The sequence below is a fragment of the Carcharhinus amblyrhynchos genome, chromosome 25 (genome assembly GCF_965287045.1).
Source record: "Carcharhinus amblyrhynchos chromosome 25, sCarAmb.v2.hapA, whole genome shotgun sequence".
Lineage (NCBI taxonomy): Eukaryota > Metazoa > Chordata > Chondrichthyes > Carcharhiniformes > Carcharhinidae > Carcharhinus > Carcharhinus amblyrhynchos.
In genome coordinates this window covers 29,618,918-29,638,513 of record NC_137348.1, presented here as the reverse complement: position 1 = coordinate 29,638,513, position 19,596 = coordinate 29,618,918, and the positions used below count along the sequence as shown (strand labels likewise).

The 19,596-nt window shown below is 42.3% G+C and overlaps 1 protein-coding gene across 2 annotated transcripts in view; it reads right to left on the bottom strand.

Annotated features, from left to right (window-relative positions):
• Window positions 1-19,596, bottom strand: part of LOC145358263 (dual specificity testis-specific protein kinase 2) — a 113,734-nt gene that overhangs the window by 6,866 nt on the left and 87,272 nt on the right. For both annotated transcript variants that reach the window (XM_080212132.1, XM_080212133.1), the window contains exons 4-6: window positions 15,086-15,134; window positions 14,823-14,972; window positions 5,192-5,365 (exon numbers count right to left, since the gene is read on the bottom strand). In XM_080212132.1, coding sequence (XP_080068258.1) covers window positions 5,192-5,365; window positions 14,823-14,972; window positions 15,086-15,134 — 373 coding nt within the window. The remainder of the gene's footprint in view (window positions 1-5,191; window positions 5,366-14,822; window positions 14,973-15,085; window positions 15,135-19,596) is intronic.

Below are 19,596 nucleotides of genomic sequence, written 5' to 3'. Positions count from 1 at the left end.
AATCCTGCCAAATGTCAATGGCATTTTGGCTGGGCCCACCAGAACTCCCACAATGGATCTCATCATGGAAGGACTGCGCTCGACCCAAGACCAGAAAATCCCACCTGAGGTCAACAGACTTTTGCATTGTCTTGTCCCACCCACTACGATTCCCGTGGCAGGCAGTATGGGAAAATTCCGCCCTATATCTGTAAGTAGTTGCAAACGTGAAGAAATCAAATTCTAAGTCTCTTGCTCTCCATGTTGGTTTGGGCTGACGTCTTCAAGACCTTTAAGTAATTAGTAACCTGTTTGTGATTGACAGTCGGTGAGATAATTATCGGTTGTGAATTGGACAGAAGCAAATTACATCTGAGGCATTAGTCAGTATGAATCTGAATTGCACAAACATCTGTAAGGGAACATAGGAACATAACAGGCCATTCAGCCCCTCCATCTTGTTCATCCATTAAATGAAATTGATGCATGGCTAATTTGTACCTCAATATTCACTTTCATTCAATATCCTCTTTCATTCAATATTCTTTAGTATCTTTACCTAACAAGAAGCTGTCCATCTCACCCTTAAACATTTCAATTTGTCCGGCGTTCGTAGATTCTTGGGAGAGAGAATTCCAAAGTTTGTATGAAAAATCTTCCTGATTTCACTCCTCAATGATCTAGCTCTAATTTTAAGATTACGGCCTCGTATTCTGGATATCTTCCATCAGAAAAAAATTGTTTCCTCACATCCACTGTGTCAAATTACTTTAGAAACACTGGGATTTTCCGGCCTTGGGCCAAGTATGGCTGGAAAATCCCATCCCCAGGTCAAGAGATGTCTGCGTGGTCTGCCCTCGCTTGCTATGATTCCCATGGTGGGCAGGATAGGAAAATTCTGTTCCTGGAGTTGTTCACCCTTCAGCCTCCTAAACGTGAGGGAACACAAATTAAGACTTTGAAATCTGTCATCATGATTTAACCCATGAACTCCTGGATTAATTCTGGTGACTGCACTGCATCGTGTCTGAGGCCAATACATTTTTTCTGAAGGTCAGTACATAAAATTAATGCAGTATTCCAGGTATGGTCTGACCTCACTTCCTTCATTTTGTATTCCGAACTCTTCATGAGTACCTTCACCTAACAAAAGGCTGTCCATCTCACTCAGGGAGTTTTCCCTGAATTGCACTAAGTGTGGCAGCAGACATGAAGAACTATGTTATTCCTGTCAGTTGCTATGGTGTGTTTTTGCACCATATAGTCCGTTTCCTGGTGCATCCCGTGTCGTTAATAATGGGTTCACAGGTAACATGCAGGATTGCTGGTGGTCAGGTTCAGTTTTGTCTGCCACACCGTGACCTCAGCGCTTCTTCACTCCAGGCACCATATTTAAAGTGCACTAGAGCACAGCATACTTCATGAATACAGACAACACATTTTTTCTTTGCCCACAGCTTGAATTTTCCACTCACGCTGCAGTGAATGTAGATTTGGCTGGGTGTCAGATTTTCCGTTCTCACTGGTGATGGGGTATAAACGGTTGGGGAATTCTGGCCCAGGACTGCTCCAGGCCACAGATGGCCCTGAAAGCCAGAACTGTGGCAGCCCCAAACTTAGTAATGCATATCCTTTTGTATACTGTTGAGGACCTCCACGATGGCCTCTATCCTATTCTGGCTGCATGGTGTCCACCAGAGGCAATGGCAGTGGCAGTCAGCACCAACTGAGCACAAAGAAGGTCAGCCCTACACTATCACAAGAGGAATGTTTTTATTATTCATTCATAGGAAAAAGGCGTCACTGGCTGGCCAGCATTTATTGCCCATCCCTAGTTGCCCGAGGGCAGTTGAGGGTCAACATTGCTATAGCTCTGGAGTCACATGTAGGCCAGACCAGGTAAGGACTGCAGATTTCTTTCCCTAAAGGACATTAGTGAACCAGATGGGTTTTTCCAAGAATCGACAATGGTTTCATGGTTATCTGTAGATTCTTACTTCCAGATATTTTTTAATTGAATTCAAATTCCACCATCTGCCATGGCAGGATTTGAACCCGGGTCCTCAGAATATGAGTGGATTAATAGTCTAGCAATAATACCACTAGGCCATCTGTTCTGCCAGGTCCATTCAACCAGCCTGTCAAAATCTCATTAGCATGGTGTAAATCGGATTCACGTTGGCCTCCAGCATTATTGGCAATCAGCGTGGAGGACACCAATGCATGATCCTGCTGTGATTTCAAACTGGCATGAAACCAATTGCTGTCCCCCATCAAATTCCACATCCCCCCCCGCTCCCTCACCACCCTTCACTCCCAACCTGTGGTTCTGGGGCTTCTCCTCAAAAGCTACTCCCTCCACAGTCAGGGATCAGGGAACACAGCTCTTTATTATGTCTGTATGTTCTACAATCCAAACGTAGACTGCCCTCTCAGGGTGGATCCCAACAGCTCGTTCCATACCCGAGCTCACAGGACCCATTCCCTTAAAGGGGCTATGTCCCGACATACATAACAAAGCTTGCCATGAAGCCTGTCACAAATGGGAGCATATGGGTGGTTGTGTAGCACAGTGGTTAGCACTGTTGCCTCACAGCGCCAGGAACTGGGTTTGATTCCCGACTTAGGTCACTGTCTGTGCAAAGTCTGCACGTTCTCCACAAGTCTGTCTGGGTTTCCTCCAGGTGCTCCAGTTTCCTCTCTCAGTCCAAAAGACATGCTGGTTAGGTGCATTAGCCATGCTAAATTCTCCCTCAGTGTATTCAAATAGGCACTGGAGTGTGGCGACTCAGGGATTTTCACAGTAACTTACTGCAGTGTTAATGTAAGTGACGAATAAATAAACAATAAACTTTAAAATCCTGACCTTTGTGATAAAGGCCATTCTTCTTTTTGATGACGTTTTGAACCTGTAAACTAGATTTTACCGATTTGTACACACGGACACCTTAGACCTGTTGCTTCCTGTGTCAGCATTAAGAAAACATGCTGATTTACATTTCACTGATAAAGTGGATGGCCTCCTCTGTCTGCCATAGACATCACTGCTGAAGGAGTAAGGTAAGAACGATAGTGTTTCGGACAGCTAAATGCGATTCCAAGTCTGTTTTAGTGAGGTCTGAAAGAGGGTGAGAACTCATTGCCATCACTGAGTCAAAATTCTGACATTCTCCTAGCCAGCTGTAGAGTTGGGGATACCTTCACCATGACGATTGCCATGAATTGAACCACTCGTTGGTACCCCCATGAATTAGGCAGTTGGTGGTTCAATTTCCTACGTGTGAATCTTAGTCCAATAATTAATGTATTCCTGATTTTTTAAAATATTTGCTTTGTGCTACTTTGTCAGAACAATCAACCTGTTTCAAATAGAATTAACAGCTGTGTTCAAATAGGGTGGACAGGAATGTGCGAGAATATATGAAATAGTGCTTTGAGTCGTACACTTAAATTAAATTAAATCTCCCAGTGGGGACAAAAATCCGTGGCAGCATTGAGAATATCTTCTTAATTAAATCTTTCATGGACACAATGAAGGAAGCTCTGTGCTAAATGTAGAATGAGAATATTTTCACTAGAAAAGTCACAAACATTGGCTACAATAAAGAGAAGCTATGAAAGGAGTGGCCCACAATGTTCCATCCTTATTGAATGTGGACCCAGGCGCTTATTGAGCAAGGAACTAATCATTAATGATTTACATTTTCTTTACCGGTTTAGAATATATTCAGTTGACCCTTTACAGGGCCCAATGTTTATATCAGCTATATCATTAGACCACTAACAACACCCCAAAGCAATTGTGCTATTTATTCCTTGGGGTTTGAGCCTCACTGGGAGCCTGGCATTTTTTTTTGCTGATCTCCACTTGCCATTGAAAAGGAGGTAGTGAGTTTTTCTCAATTCATGGCAGGCCACATGGTGAAGGTATCCCCACTACTACAGTTGGCTAAGGGAATTTCAGAATTTTGACCAGTGATGGCAATATGTGCCCCAGTCAGTATGATAAGCGTTGGGGATTGGGGGGTGGGTCTTCCAGCTGGGGAAGGTTGTGGATTTGGGAGGTTTTGCAAGTGAAGCCTTGTTAAGGTACAGCAGTGCATCCTGCAGACACCGCAGCCATAGTGCATTGACGTGGAGAAATTTGATCATTAAGATAGCACATGGGTTTACAATCAGGTGGTCTGCTTTGCCCTATTTTTCAATACGAAAGAGACACCGGTCTGTGGAGCAGGGGGTGCTCTCTTTGACTCCACAGACATCATTAACAACCCCTACACAATCATTCACCTCCCAGGACAGACCAGTAGGACACAGCCAGTGAAGTAAGCAGACCCAGCGTTCATCATCTTCAATGAACGAGCTACCTGGGAAAGTGTGACAGGCATTGGCAGCTTGTTAATGAGGTTTGGGCCGGTGTCTGTGGGAGTTTGCACATTCTCCCCGTGCTTGCGTGGGTTTTCTCCGGGTGCTCCGGTTTCCTCCCACACCCCAAAGATGTGTTGTTAGGCTGATTGGCAGGGATAAATTGTCCCTAAATCAGCTTCCCTCAATCTGGATGGCCATAAAACATTAGACAGGGGTCATGGGTAGAGAGGTGGACTGGTGGTGTTGAGATGGCTGCACGGGCTCGTTAAGCCGAAGGGCCTGTTTCCCGGGCTGATTTTGTTCTTTGTTAATTCCAGGCCAGCTTCAGGCCCCCACAGTTAGTGCAGTGATAAGTCTCTGCCTAAAGTTGGACAATGCTTAGGGTGCAATCTCACTGGCCGTTCACGCCATTCTCCCGCTGCTGCGAGGCTGGAGAATTTGGCGGCCCAGCCAAATCTCCGTTCTGGAGGGGATGGGAAAAATTTTACTTGCATGAACAATGGTACCATTCTGACCCTTAATCTCCAACGCATTCAGTCCCAAAAGAGTTAAAGATAAACCATTGATTAAACCAAACAAGCAAGGACATGAAACGGAAAGTAGGGAATAATATTGCCTGAGACAGGCAAATCTGTCTGAAACTGAAAACTGAAACTGGATTTATTCTAAAGAGATGAGAGAGCCTGATTTCATATTACGTTTGTACTTGTAGCTTTTTTTATGGTTTTGTTTCACATTTGTTTTTTAAAACAACACATTCAAATTAATTTGTATCTTGTTATAGTGGGAAAACAATTGAGCAAGAGGAATTCTACCATTTTCCAAGTTTAGAACCACGCTTTACCTTTCTGTCGTAAGGTTCACCACGTAACATTTCAGGTGCCATCCAGAAAGCTGATCCGACCAAGGAAAGCTTCCGGTCAAGGTCCTTGGTAGGCAGCTCAACTACTTCTCGTGCCAGCCCGAAGTCTGTAACCAAGGCCTCTCTCCCACGCGACGTTACCCTGATCAAGCAGTTCTGATGCAAAATACAAGAGCATGAAGTTAGCTTATGTCAGCATTTGGGAATTATTGATGACAATTTTTAGAAAACACTTTTTTCGAAATTGGAAACAGATTACTTTTATGCAAAAGTGTACCAATGAAACCATGTACCAGGTGGCATAGTGGTTAGCACTGCTGCCTCACAGTGCCAGGGACTTGTGTTCAATTCCGGCTTCAGATCACTGGCTGCGTGGAGTTTGCACATTCTCCCCATGTCTATGTGGGTTTCCTCCAGGTGCTCCGGTTTCCTCCCACACTCCAAAGGTGTGCAGGTTAGGTGAATTGGCCACGCTAAATTGTCTCTTAGTGACCCAAGATGTGTAGGTTAGGGGGATTGGTGGGGTAAATACTTGGGGTTACGGGACACAGGTCTGAGTGGGATTTATCCTCCATGTCAGGGGGATTATGTGGGGTTACAAGGATAAGGTCTGGATGGGAGTGTTACTGGTGCAGACTCGATGGGCCGAATGGCCTCCTTCTGCACTGTGGCAATTCTATGTAGGGACTCTATGGGAACACTCACAATTTAATCGTTTTGCAGTAAAGTTGGAACTAAGTTTGAACATCGTGATGAAGTAAAGCGTTGGTCATGCACTTGGTCGAAGCCAATGAGGTTATACGGAGGCTTCACCTGAAGCAATTGTTCAAAGTTGTCTCAGCCTTTAGGCTAAGATGAAACTCAGGTCAAACCCAGGAGGGGGTGTAATGCCTCATCCTGCCAGCTTGGGTCTTATTGATCGAGCCCACGTAGGTGGTATTGGCCCTGTCTTGTCGGCTTGGATCTGTAATGTCTCTCTTGTGGGAACTCTAATCGGGTCAAATTGGGTTTTTGATTGGAAATAAATAAAAATTGGTAACCCAGCTTCTACATCAGCAAAGGATCTCTTGAACGACACACATACACACTCAGGATAATGTAACTTTGTAACAAAACACTCAACTACTATGTTGAAGGAAGTAGTGCTGAATGTTTCTGGAGCAAAGCCAAGGATTGCACAACTTAGGACCAAGCAATGTTTGCATTGAGCTTGTATGCAGCTGTTTGACTCCAGGCATGCCAAGCTATCGCTGGCCCCACAGCAAAGCAATTCAATATTTGGCTAGATAGACATACCCTTTGCCAATAACATGATTCCATAACCCGCTGAGGAATAAACTGAAAGCAAAGCTACCTTTGATATATCATTGTTGAACTGAGCTGATTGTTGGTGTTGGCCTTTAACTACTGTGCCAACAATCGTTGGCACAAGTGATTATGTTTTTAATCAGAAATGGCATTTTTATTGCCTCCAGGACTTTCATACAAATTACAATTACAGTGCAATTTAGACAAAATTATAGTTTTTATACAAAATTACAAGAGGGCAAGCCTAATAATTATAGCTCAGAAATTTTACTGTATATGTGATATGCGCTGAAAAATGCATACAACAAAATTATGGCTTCTGATTAAAGCCTCCACATGATTTTGAAGAAGAAACCAAGCATAACTAGTGTGCCAACAACAATTTGCATCACTAGGATTACTCGTACAGTAACTTTAGTACAAGATAATGCAAGTTAACTTATTTTTATATGTATTGTATTTACAGGAGATCCTCCATCTTTAATAGTTCCTTCCTCCCTTCCTTGACCTCCATGGGAAAGCTTCACTATTCTTCTATCAATTTAATTCCCTGTTGCATTATGTGGATCAGCTGAAAGCAACAATTCTACGTGGCAATGCACCCTTGCAATGTTTATTGCGTTATAAAATTGCATTAGTGGCAATGGATATGTGTCGAGTTGTCCTAGCAAATGTTGGCAGCACAGTGGTTAGTATTGCTGCCTTACAGTGCCAGGGACCTGGGTTCGATGCCGGCCTTGGGTGACTGTCTGTGTGGAGGTTGCATCTTCACCCAGGGCCGGATTTTATGGCCTCGCTCATCCCAAAAGCGTAAAATCCCACCCAAGGTCAGCAGACCTCTCCTTGGTCCACCTCTCGCCCATTCCAATTTCCATGGCGGGCAGAGTGGTAAAATTCCAGCCCCCGTGTCTGCGTGGTTTCCTCCAGGTGCTCTGGTTTCCTCTACAGTCCAAAGATGTGCAGGTTAGGTAGATTGGTCATACTAAATTATCCCATGGTATCCATAGATGCATAGGTTAGACAGATTAGCCACGTTAAGTGCACAGGATTAAGGGAATAGGACAGAGGGAATGGCCCGGGTGGGATGTTCTTTTGGACAGTTAGTGCAGAATCGATGGGCCAGGTGGGCTTTTTCTGTATTGTAGGGATTCAAAGGGGAAAAATACCTTTTAGGGGGATTTGGGAAACTTTTCTGTCACCAACAACTTGAAGACCTATTAATTAAAAATGTTACTTTTGCTGACCTTCTCCTATGAAAATCTTATTTTGGGAAATAATTGCTGATTAGTACAGTTGGGATGACAGCTTTCAATCCCAATGAAGCAAACTGAAATGTTGTTCCCAATTCACAATGAGCATGTGCTCACCATAAGATCTGATATGTAAATAATACTCCTGTTTTAATCATACTGGTTTCTAATCTACTTATGTCCAGGTACAAAAGTATATCTGCAGGTGTGCCTTATGTTTTATGAAATTCATTAACTGCCCCAGATTTCCTCAGGAGCTCCACTGGACTCTTATTGCACCAATTCGCTTTCCTTTCTGAGATTTCCTGGTTAGCATCATCAGGGACACCATCCCATCTACAAAGCCAAAGACTTATTAACGGCATTAAAAACAAAAGCAGGGATTCTTTGACTTATACTTCCTACTTCACTCGCTCGGATTTGCTATATGAAGTAGGCGTCATCCTTCTCCGAATTTGATTTTGGATCGATATTCCCAATCCAGCATGCAAATCGACTGACTCCTTCTACACTCCTCGGAAAAGCAGCCAGCAGAATCAAGAACTCCACACACCCCGGACATACTCTCTTCCACCTTCTTCCATTGGGATCACGTATGAGATTACATATCAACTGACTCAAGAACAGCTTCTTCCCTGCTGCCATCAGACTTTTGAATGGACCTACCTTATATTAAGTTGATCTTTCTCTACACCCCAGCTATGACTATAGCACTATATTCTGCACTCTCTCATTTCCTTCTCCCCTACGTACTCCATGAACGATATGCTTTGTCTGTATAGCGCACATGAAACAATACTTTTCACTGTATACCTACAAGTGGTAAACAATAACAATAATAAATCAAATCAAATCAAAAAAGTCAAAGATATTTTTCATGCACCAAGGGAGAGACCAATGAAGCCTTTGGGAGAGAGTTGGCAAGAATAGGTCTGGTATTTTCTCTCCAATATGACAGGCTGATGCCTAATTTCCCAGTTGAATGGTGGCATGTGTGCCCATAAACCTCACCTAAACAAGAAACCCCCACCCCTCCACTCCTGGTGATTCAGTACATTTTGTTAGTGTCACTACAGTCAACACTGAAGGATTTGATCCCAGTAGATATTTAATAATCAGAGGAGTAATTTTCCAAGTATGCATTGGCAGCAAGGAATCTTGTCCAGCGCCACATACTGAGAAACCGTGCCAGTATGCACTGATGGTAAGGAAGGTTCTTTGTCATTGGTTAGTACTTGGAAAATGATATCCATATAGATGAGTTAAAGTATATTTGATTTAAGTTAAAGGATTGGTGGCATCTTCTTTGATATGTAATAGTGAGATGATATATGATACACAAGCTGCCTGTGTTAATGTAGCATGAGTCAGATTCCATCTCCTGGAAGCAATAAAAGAGAGTATCTTTCTCTTCAGGTGTTTGGTCAATTTAGCCAAAGTCAAAATTTTGTACATCGTTGACAACAAATTGCCATAAGATGTAATGTACATTCTGAGTCAAAAATACCCTATTCACCACATCAGACAAAGCATTGCAGGAGAGTATAATAGCGAATGCAGCATCTTCTGTGGATATCCCATGTTTCACCAATGGCTAGCACGCAGCCTCACAGTGCCAGGGACTGGGGTTCGTTTCCCAGCTTGGGTCACTGTCTGTGCGGAGTGTGCACATTCTCCCCGTGTCTGTGTGGATTTCTTCTGGGTGCTCCGGCTTCCTTCCACTGTCTGAAAGATGTGCTGGTTAGGTGCATTGCCATGCTAAATTCTCTCTCGGTGCACCCGAACAGGTGGAGTGTGGCGATGAGAGTACTTTCACAGTAACTTCATTGCTGTGTTAATGTAAGCCTATTTGTGACACTAATAAATAAACTAAACTTGAATGCAGGAGAATAATTGTTCCTAGTTATTGGGATGTTTGGTTTCATCCGGGTTATTGCAGTTTTGTTTATTTTTTGGATTGTTCCCTGAGGTTTTGGGGTAAGGTTGATTGACAACAGCACATCATATACTAATGGGAGGAACAAAGCTTACAGAGGGAAAAAGCGTTAAAGTTTAAAGGCTCAAAGTTTATTTATTAGTGTCACAAGCAGGCAATTTCTGCTTGGATTTACAAAGAGCGGCAGCTCTTCTCTTTTTCTCTCTCTAAAGCTTGAACTCTGGGACCTGCTAGAAAATAGTTATCTCTCTCCCAGAGATGTTATGGAGGTCTGAGGACTAGCAGCCCACATACTAGCTCATTAGTCTGTTGTTTGCCGACTAATTTTGAAGAAGAGTTTACGTGCATGAGGAATATTGCTTAAATTGGAACTAATAGAGATAGGCTAGTAGTTAAGAATTATATCTTGTCACATTTATGTATTTCAATTGATAAAAGCTACGCTAATTCTTCTTGTTATAGTTAAATGGTATTGTTAAATAAAGTTTTGTTTTGATAAAAGCTTACTAGTGGATCAATCAGATAACACCTGGAGTGTAACACATTATGTTCATACTAATGCTAAAACCAAAAATAGTTGGGGTCTAAGCTAACTTCATAGTATACCTTGAAGTTTCTGAATTTGTTCCTAACAAAATCCCACCCCAAAGACTTGAGCACATTACCTAACCTGAAATTTCATTGTAGTACTGTACTGAGGGAATGCTGCACTGTCAGAAGTCTTTTAGAAGGGACATTTAAGTAAAGTCCCATCTGCTCTCTTGGGTAGATATTAAAGATCCCACGGTACTGTTTTGGAGAACAGCAAGGGAAATTTCTCTGTGTCCTGGTCAATATTTATTCCTCAATCGATATATTAATGTAGATTATCTGGCCAATATCTCAGTATTATGCTTGGATATGCCGTGTGAGAATGCTGTGTTAAATTGGCCCCCTTGCTTCTGACATTATAATAGCAACTGCACTTCAAAAATACTTCATTGGCTGTAAAACACTTTGGGAAGACCTGAGGACAGGAATAAGTGCTATAGAGATGGAAGTTCTTTCATTTTCCTTTTAAGTACCCATCCAATCATCCTTCAACATTTCAGTTACCAAGTGTGACATGGCTCACAACTGTCTATGTCAAAACTGGAAGTAATTGCCACAGGCTAGGATTTTCTGACCCCTCCTGCCAGCTGGATTTTCCGTTCCCACCTAAGACATTTGAATGGCTTGCCCCATCCTCCATAGTGGAACTCGCTGTGATGGAACTGGAAAATTCCAGCCATACTCTTAGCTCTCCTACTTTCTGGATGTAGAGGTCACAAAATGCACAACTCTAAATACTGTAGACTACTAATACTAATGTATAAGTGAGATCTCCATTTCTTTCTAATCTTCTGTACCTCTGTTAGCAAGATGAAATGGCATTTTCTACGCAGTGCTTCCTCTTTCTGATCTGGATCACCAGTCATTCATGTGTAAACTCTTTGGCCATGCCAAATTCTCCCTCCATGCAGCCAAACAGTCAGCTGAGTGTGGCAACTAGGGGATTTTCACAGTAACTTCATTACAGTGTTAATGTAAGCCTACTTGTGACACTAATAAATAAAACTAAAACTTAAGCATGAAATACGTGAAAATCCTGAAATACATGTTCATGATTTGGATGAGGAAACTAAAGGTATTGGGCGAGTTTCTTTGGCCTCCCTGCCACCTGTTTCCCGACAGCGGCACATTGCTTGCTGGTGGAGTGTTTCTCTGGTCCCACTGTCGTCAATGGAAATTCCCACTGATGTCACCCCGCACTGGCAGAAAACCCACAGGGGGAATGAGTTGCCACTGGGACCGGAGAATTCCACCCGCATAAAGGGCTGGAGAGTTCTGGACATTATCTCCAAATCTGCAGATAATATAAAGTTGGATAGGAGGGTGAGCTGTGAGGAGGACGCAGAGATTCAGCGTGATTTGGAGCAGCTGAGTGTGTGGGCATATGCATTGTAGATGCAGTATAATGTGGATAAATGTGAGGCTATCCACTTCAGTAGCAAATATAGGAAGGCAGATTATTATTTGAATGGATGTAAATAAAGAGAGGTGGCTACAAAGCGAGACCTTGGTGTCCTCATGCACCAATCACTGGAAGTAAGCATAGGGGTACAGCAGGCAGTAAAGAAGGCAAATGGTATATTGGCCTTCATAGTGGCAGAATTTGTGTATAGGAATAGGGATACGTTACTGCAATTGCTCAGGACATTGGTGAGCAACACCTGGAGTATTGTGTGCAGTTTTGTTATCCTTATCTGAGGAAGGATGTCCTTGCTATAGAGGGAGTACAGCAAAGGTTTACCAGGCTGATTCCTGGGATGGCAAGTCCGTCATCTGAGGAGAGACTAAGTCAGTTAGGTTTGTATTCATTGGAGTTTAGAAGAACGAGAGGTGATCTCATAGAAACTTATAAAATTCTAACAGGGTTAGTTAGGGTAGATTCAGAAAGAATGTTCCCAATGGTGGGGAGTTCAGAACTAAGAGTCATAGTTTGAGGATAAGGGGTAAACCTTTTAGGACCAAGGTGAGGAGAAATTTCTTCACCCAGAGAGTGGTGAATGTGTGAAATTCGCTACTACAGAAAGTAGCTGAGGCCAAGATATTGTGTGATTTCAAGAAGTAATTAGATATTGCTCTTGGGGCTATGGGGATCAAGGGATATGAGGAGAAGGAGGGATCAGGATATTGATTTTAATGATCAGCCATGAATGGCAGGTTTGAAGGGCCGAATGGCCTACTCTTGCTTCTATTTTCTATGTTTCTAAGTAGCATGCTGCATATTGTGGCAGGAGAGCTTTGTATTCTCCAACAATGATTCAACAATATCCTATAACTCTACGAGCTGTAGTCTGTGTTTTTGTAAGGAGCTGACCAACTGAACAGTGCAATTCCAGTTACATAACAGCTTTCAAAATTACACTGAAAGAGAATAAAGGCAACCCAGTTCTCGTGAATAAGAAAGTTAATCCTTATTATCTGCATCCTTCACATCATGTTTTCACCACATGATAAAGAGGAAGTGGTCTTTATTCCACTCAATAAAAGACATTATTCATTTATCACCATCTGAAAATTGAACAGAATGTTTATCAATATTTTACAGAGAATGTTCTCTTCTTGTATCTCTGAATTGGTGAAGATTTGTTGTATTCAGGCAGCAACCTTGATATTTCTTTTTGTAATTGGGCTATTAATCATTCTATATTTCCCATTCAAAAGTTGCATCCACTTCAATCTTTCTAAACCCATTCTACAGTTAAAGGAAGAAAGCAAAGTACTTGACCAAATCAACTTCATATTCTTTTTATTATTTTTGCTTATTTTTTGCGGCACAGATATAGGCCTTTGTCCCAGCCCATTTTGGTAACTGTAATTGTCCATTATGCTGTTCAGTTAGTGTCAGTCAACCCTTGATTTGCAGCAATTCAAAGATTTCTTTTTCTGAAAAGCCACATTCATTTCAAGGATGTGATATTCAGAAATGTGGCAACGTCTTTTAATCCTTTTTTTGCACTTCCTAAAACCCCTGAATCTTGCTGGCTTAAGATGACAGGTTACCATTTTCTACAGCATTCTTTGTGGTTAGTTGACAAGGTATTACTAAACTGGAAAGAGTGCAGAAAAGATTTACTAGGATGCTACTGGGACTTGATGGTTTGAGTTATAAGGAGAGGCTGGATAGATTGGGACCTTTTTCTCTGGAGTGTAGGAAGCTTAGGGGTGGTCTTTTAGAGATCTATAAAAAAAAAGAGGGGCACAGATCAGCTAGATGTTCAATATCTTTTCCCAAAGATAAGAGAGTCCTAAAATTAGAGGGTATAGGTTTAAGGTGAGAGGGAAGAGATACAAAAGGGTCCAGAGTAGCAATTCTTTTCACACAGAGGTTAGTGAGTGTCTGGAACAAGCTGCCAGAGGTAGTAGTAGAGACAGGGACAATTTTGTCATTTAAAAAGCGTTTAGACAGTTACATGGGTAAGATGGGTATAGAGAGATCTAGCCAAACGCAGGCAATTGGGACTAGCTTAGTGGTTTAAAAAAAGGGTGGCATGGATAAGTTGGGCCAAAGGGCCTGTTCCATGCTGTAAACATCTATGACTCTATGACTCAGATTGTCCATTTAAGAGTCATTTTTTGAGAAGCAGTTAACTGGAAATCAGGCGAACTAAAAATTGACTTGAGACCCAGGACAGTTTGAGCTAAGAGACCAAAAAGAGGAAAGCATTTCATCCATGTGACTGAGATTCAAACCCAAATCTCAGGAATGAAATACAAGTGATTTAACACACAGCTCAACCTTGTGTCTAGAGAAAGGAGGCACTGGCATGAGGCGCCTCTTCGCAAGCTGTGCCCAGCATAGTCTCTAATTCTATCTTTTACTCTCCTTCTATGCTTCTAAAACTTTATCCTAACTCTTTTAAACTCTAAAATGCACTATTACAATCTCTTACAGATTTGGCGCACTACATTTTGCATTCTCTCCTTTCAATTTGTACAGTATGCTTTGTCTATATAGCACACAAAAAACAATACCTTTCACTATATACTAATACACGTGACAATAATAAATCAAATCAAATTTGCACGGTGGCACATTGGTTAGCGTTGCTGCCCTATAGCAGGGACCTGGATTCAATTCTCGGCTTGAGCCACTGTCTGTGCGGAGTCTGTACATTCTCCTCATGTAGGCATGGGTTTCCTCCCACCCTCCGAAGATGTGTGGGTTAGGTTCATTGGCCATGCTAATTTGTCACTTATTGTCCCAGAATGGATGGGTTAGAGAGATTGGCAGGGTTATTATGTAGGGTGACGGAGATAGGGCCTGGGTGGAATTGTTGAAGCTGTAGACTTGATGGGCCGAATGGTCTTGTTCTGCACTGTAGGGATTCTATGAAAAGTTCCTCACTTAAAAACAACTCTGATTTAGGAACTGGGAAATAAACATAAATTCTTATTCGAACAACCTTAAGTTGTAAAGAGAAAAAAGTTCGGGTGAAGTGTTGGGGATTTTAAAGAACAAAACACGTTTTATTGTGACAGCTAAACTGAAGACAAACTGAATATTTAAGTATATAAAGGCACTGTTTTTTACCTTGGAGTTTAAGTCCCTGTGATAGATATTCTTTGAATGTAGGTATACCATTCCTCGTGTAATGTCTGATGCGAGATCCACTTTTTCCTTCCAAGTGAGATTAACTTCTTTGTTGGCTAGAAGTTCTTCCAGGCACCCGCCATTAATATACTGCAAAACAGTGCACACACAAATATTTGAGAACACAAGTGCACTAATTTGCTTATCTCTTGTTTGCATTGTATTTGTGAGGTAAAACAATGTTTATATGAAATAGTAATTACCTCAAGCATAGGGTAGAGTTTATCTTCTTTAACACACACCCCCAGATACCTGGAAAAAAGTCAATATGAAAACTTTTTGTAAAGTAGGTCACAAGTTTTGCGTTAATGTGTGTGACGCAGCAAATCTTTCCCATGTTGATTTGGTACTTGGAGCAGAGATTACAATTTTTGACTTTGAAATTAATGAATGATATCTTTCCTCCCTGTGTCCTGAGCAGCTAATACATTTGTGGTAGATAAGCAGGATGGAATTTAAGTGGAGGCGGTAGCCAAGTGGTATTATAGTTGGACTATAATACCAGGAACTCAGCTAATGTTCTGAGGACTTGAGTTCAAATCCTGCCACGGCAGATGGTGGAATTTGAATTCAATATAAAGATCTGGAATTAAGAATCCACTGATGACCATGAAACCATTGTCAAGATGGAAAAACCCATCTGGTTCACTGGGTGGCACGGTAGCACAGTGGTTAGCACTGCTCCCTCACAGTGCCAGGGACTCAGGTTCAATTCCGGCCTCAGGTGACTCCTGTGCGAAGCCTGCGCATTCTCCGTGTCTGCATGGGTTTCCTCCGGGTGCTCCGGTTTCCTCCCATAGTTTAAAGCATGGGTTAGACTGATTGCCCACGCTCAATTGCCCTTTAGTGTCGGGGGATTAACAGGGTAAATACATGAGGTTGTGGGGGTAAGGCTTAGATGGGAATGGCGTCTGTGCAGGTTCAATTGGACTGTGGGAGAAAACTGGGAAACCTGGAGGAAACCCACGCAGACATGGGAAAAACATGCAGACTCCACACAGTTATCGGAGACCAGAACCAAACCTGGATCCCTGGTGCTGTAAGGCAGTAGTGCTAACCACTGTGCCAGAATGCTGCTCTACGCATGTGCTAACAGAGCAGTCAACTCTTGGATCAGGATATGGTAAATTATCAAAAGAATATTGCAGTGGTATGGTTTGACTGTTGTGTCTCACACCCTGCACAGACCGAATAATGAAACGCCTCACTACTCTTTCATTATTAAAAAACACAACATATTGAAAATGTTTACTCATTACACGTAATAATGCCAGAAAGGTTTTCATTAAAATATATATTATTATTGCATTAACATAAGTTTGTTTAAATCATTGGCATCTGTGTACCAAAGAGTTAACTAATTTGTTCCATATGCTGTGACATTATTAAATAAAACAGTATTATTTTCACTTGAGTGAGACAAATTTAGATTAATAAATTATGATTATCATAGACTCCCAGGCAACGTCTTAAAAATTACCTTCTGTTTAATGATTTGTTAGGTGCAATTATGCAAATGGTTTTGGGACTGGTTACATTTTTGCCCATCTTTCATCAAATTGAACGTTAGCATTTTTCACCCATGCTGTACTTTTGTGCATGAGACCCCACTGATCACCCAGGTGGTAATTGGCTATTCAGTGCTTTGGGCTACAAAGTCCCAAAAGGCAATCACCGGAATTCCGCTGCCTCGCCCGGCACGGAATCGGAGTGGGCGAGGGGTAGACAACGGAAATGTCCAGTGACCTTGGGCGGGAATTTTCGGTCTCGCTCACGGCCATAAAATCCCAATCGAGAAGACCAAAAGAAATAGGAACAGGAGAAGGCTGTTCAGCCCTTTGAGCCTGCTCCACAATGGCTGATCTAACATTCATTCCGCCCACTTTCCTGCCTTCTCTCTGTAACCCTTAATGCCTCCACTAATTAAAAGCCGATCAATCTCAGCTTTCAAAATCATAGAATCCCTACCAAAGGAGGCCATTTGGTCCATTAAATCTGCACTGACTCTCTGACAAAGTATCTTACCTAGTGAAGCCATGTTTAGAATATTGTACATAATTTTTGTCACTTTATTTAAGGAAATATATATTATCATGGAGGAGATTTACTGGGTTGATATGGAACAACTGCCACAAGAGAAAAGATTAAACAGGTTGGGGTGGCACGTTGGCACAGTGGTTAACACTGCTGCCTCACAGCGCCAGGGACCCCCACTTCAATTCCTGGCTTGTGTGGAGTTTGCACATTCTTCCCGTGTCAGCGTGGGTTTCCTCCAGGTGCTCCGGTTTCCTCCCACAATCCAAAAGTTACGTGGATTGGCCATGCTAAATTGACCCTTCATGTCAGGGGGACTAGCTGGGGTAAATGTATGGGGTTGTGGGGATAGGGCCTGGGTGGGATTGTGGTCAGTGCAGGCTCGATGGGCCAAACGGCCTCTTTCTGCACTGTAGGATTCTATTATTCTATGAGGTTGAGCCTCATAGAACTCCTTAGAGTTCAGAAGAATGGGAAGTGATATACCGTATCCCCAAAACAGCACACATTTACCATGAACAACCCACCTAATCTTTGGACTGTGGGAGGAAATTGGATCGTCTGGAGGAAACCCATGCAGAGATGGGGAGAATGTGCAAACTCTACACAGGCAGTCACCCAAGCCAGGAATTGAACCCGGGTCTCTGGCACTGTGAGGCAGCAGTGTTGACCACTGTGCCACCATGTGACCCTAAGCATTCAAAGATTCGGCCACCACAACTTTCCGGGATAAAGAATTCCGAAGATTCACCACTCTTTCAAGAAGAAATTATTCCTCAAATCCATCTCAAATGAGTACCCTTTATTCTGCAACTGTGCTCTCTGGTCCTACACTGTCCCATAAGTGGAAATATCTTTCCAACATTTACCCTGTCTAACCCCCTAACAATCTTCTATGCTTCAATCATATCATCTCACGTTCTCCTGAACTCCAAGGAGTACAGGCTCAACCTTTTTAATCTTTCCTCATATGGCAGTTCTTCTGCATCCAGGATTACCTAGTAAACCTTCTCTATGATTATATACCTTTCCTTAAATAAGGTGACAAAAACTATCATAGTATTCTAAATGTGGCTTCACTAGTACCTTGTAGAGTCGCAACACCTCTTCACTGCTGTACATCAGCCTTCTTGGAATATAAGCAAGCATTCCATTTGCCTTCCCTAATACCTTCTGCACCTATATGCTAGCTTTCTGGGTTTCATGAACAAGGATCCCCATTCCTTTTATGCTACAACTTTCTGTGGTCTCTCCCCACTTAAATAATAACCCGCCTTCTTATTCTTCCCTCCAAAATCTGCATGGAGTTGACTGATCTCAGGAGGTTGTGGTGAGGGCACTATAATTGCTTTAGTGCCATGAGCTACGGGGAACGAATGCAGCCTATGGTCCCTGTTGGAGGACGCACACATGGATACCAGAAGAGGATCAAGTAAAGGCAAAATACTGTGGATGCTGGAAATCTGAAATAAATACCAAAATAGAAGATAACCTCTGGATTAACTCAACAGGCTCTGAAAAGGAATCGTATGGACTTGAAAAGTTAACTCTGTTTCTCTCTCTCCACAGGTGCCGCCTGATTTGCTGAGTTTGTCCAGCATTTTCTATTTTTATTACAGAAGAATGGTCAAGACCTGACTCAACTATAAAATCTTCCACTGTTGAAAATAATTCATGGTTGAAAAGTCAGCCCTGGGATTTGCTGACTGGCACTCCTTATAAGCTCCACTTCTTGCTAAGAGTACCAGTCGGAGCCAGCCTTACATAACAACTTTGTTTAAAAGTCAAAACAAAGCAAACATTGGAACAAACTATTAGTTTCGGGCATCAATGGAACAGTCATTTAGGGAATAAAGATCAGGTACATCGGAATAGTGTGCAAATTATTTTTTAAAATTTTAAAATTTCAAATTTGTGAATTTGAATGAAAGATTTCAGATGTCTAGATGGGTTAGTAATGACGTTCTACACAGGAGAGGGAGGGGGAGATCTTACTGGATCAACACGCTGGTTGATCAGCATGGCGAGCCAATACGATTGGGCGAGATATGAAAAACCGGGTTCGTGCCCAGTGTTTTGCCTCTTGTGATGTTACGAGCCCCAGAAAGGGGATTAATTGGGGTAAAGAATAACTGAATATAAACAAACTGGTTGTGGTCTATAGTATACCACACGCATATCTTGGAAGACAGTTCACTGAGGAAATCTAACCCAATCATGTGATGTATAGCCAGCAGGATAAGCCATAAATTGTGAAAGGCGATGTATTTGTGGAAATCACCGATACGGACATGGCTGGAGTACCATACACTGGGAGATTGGGGCACCTGCGTAATGACAGCCCTAGGGCTCTGATGACAAGTTCCAGACAAGAAGATGCTCTGCCCCCTCCCACTGCAGGCAAGAACCACACTTGGGCTCTTGCATTTTCTAAGTGCCGTACAATTGCATCTGGGAGCTCGCCCAAATAATGGGCAAGATTTTCTCCCCTTTTTCACTCTCATTTGGCACTTAGAATTTTATTGGTAAGAAAGCCCCCCATGGGTATTTCTGATAACAGGTCAACTAAAGGAGAAAGCTGATAGCAGGTTTTGAATCCTCCACCAAACAGCATCGTCAAAGTAGAGTTCCTGTTTACACCACTCAATCACACTCTAATCCTGGTGCCCTTCATTCTATC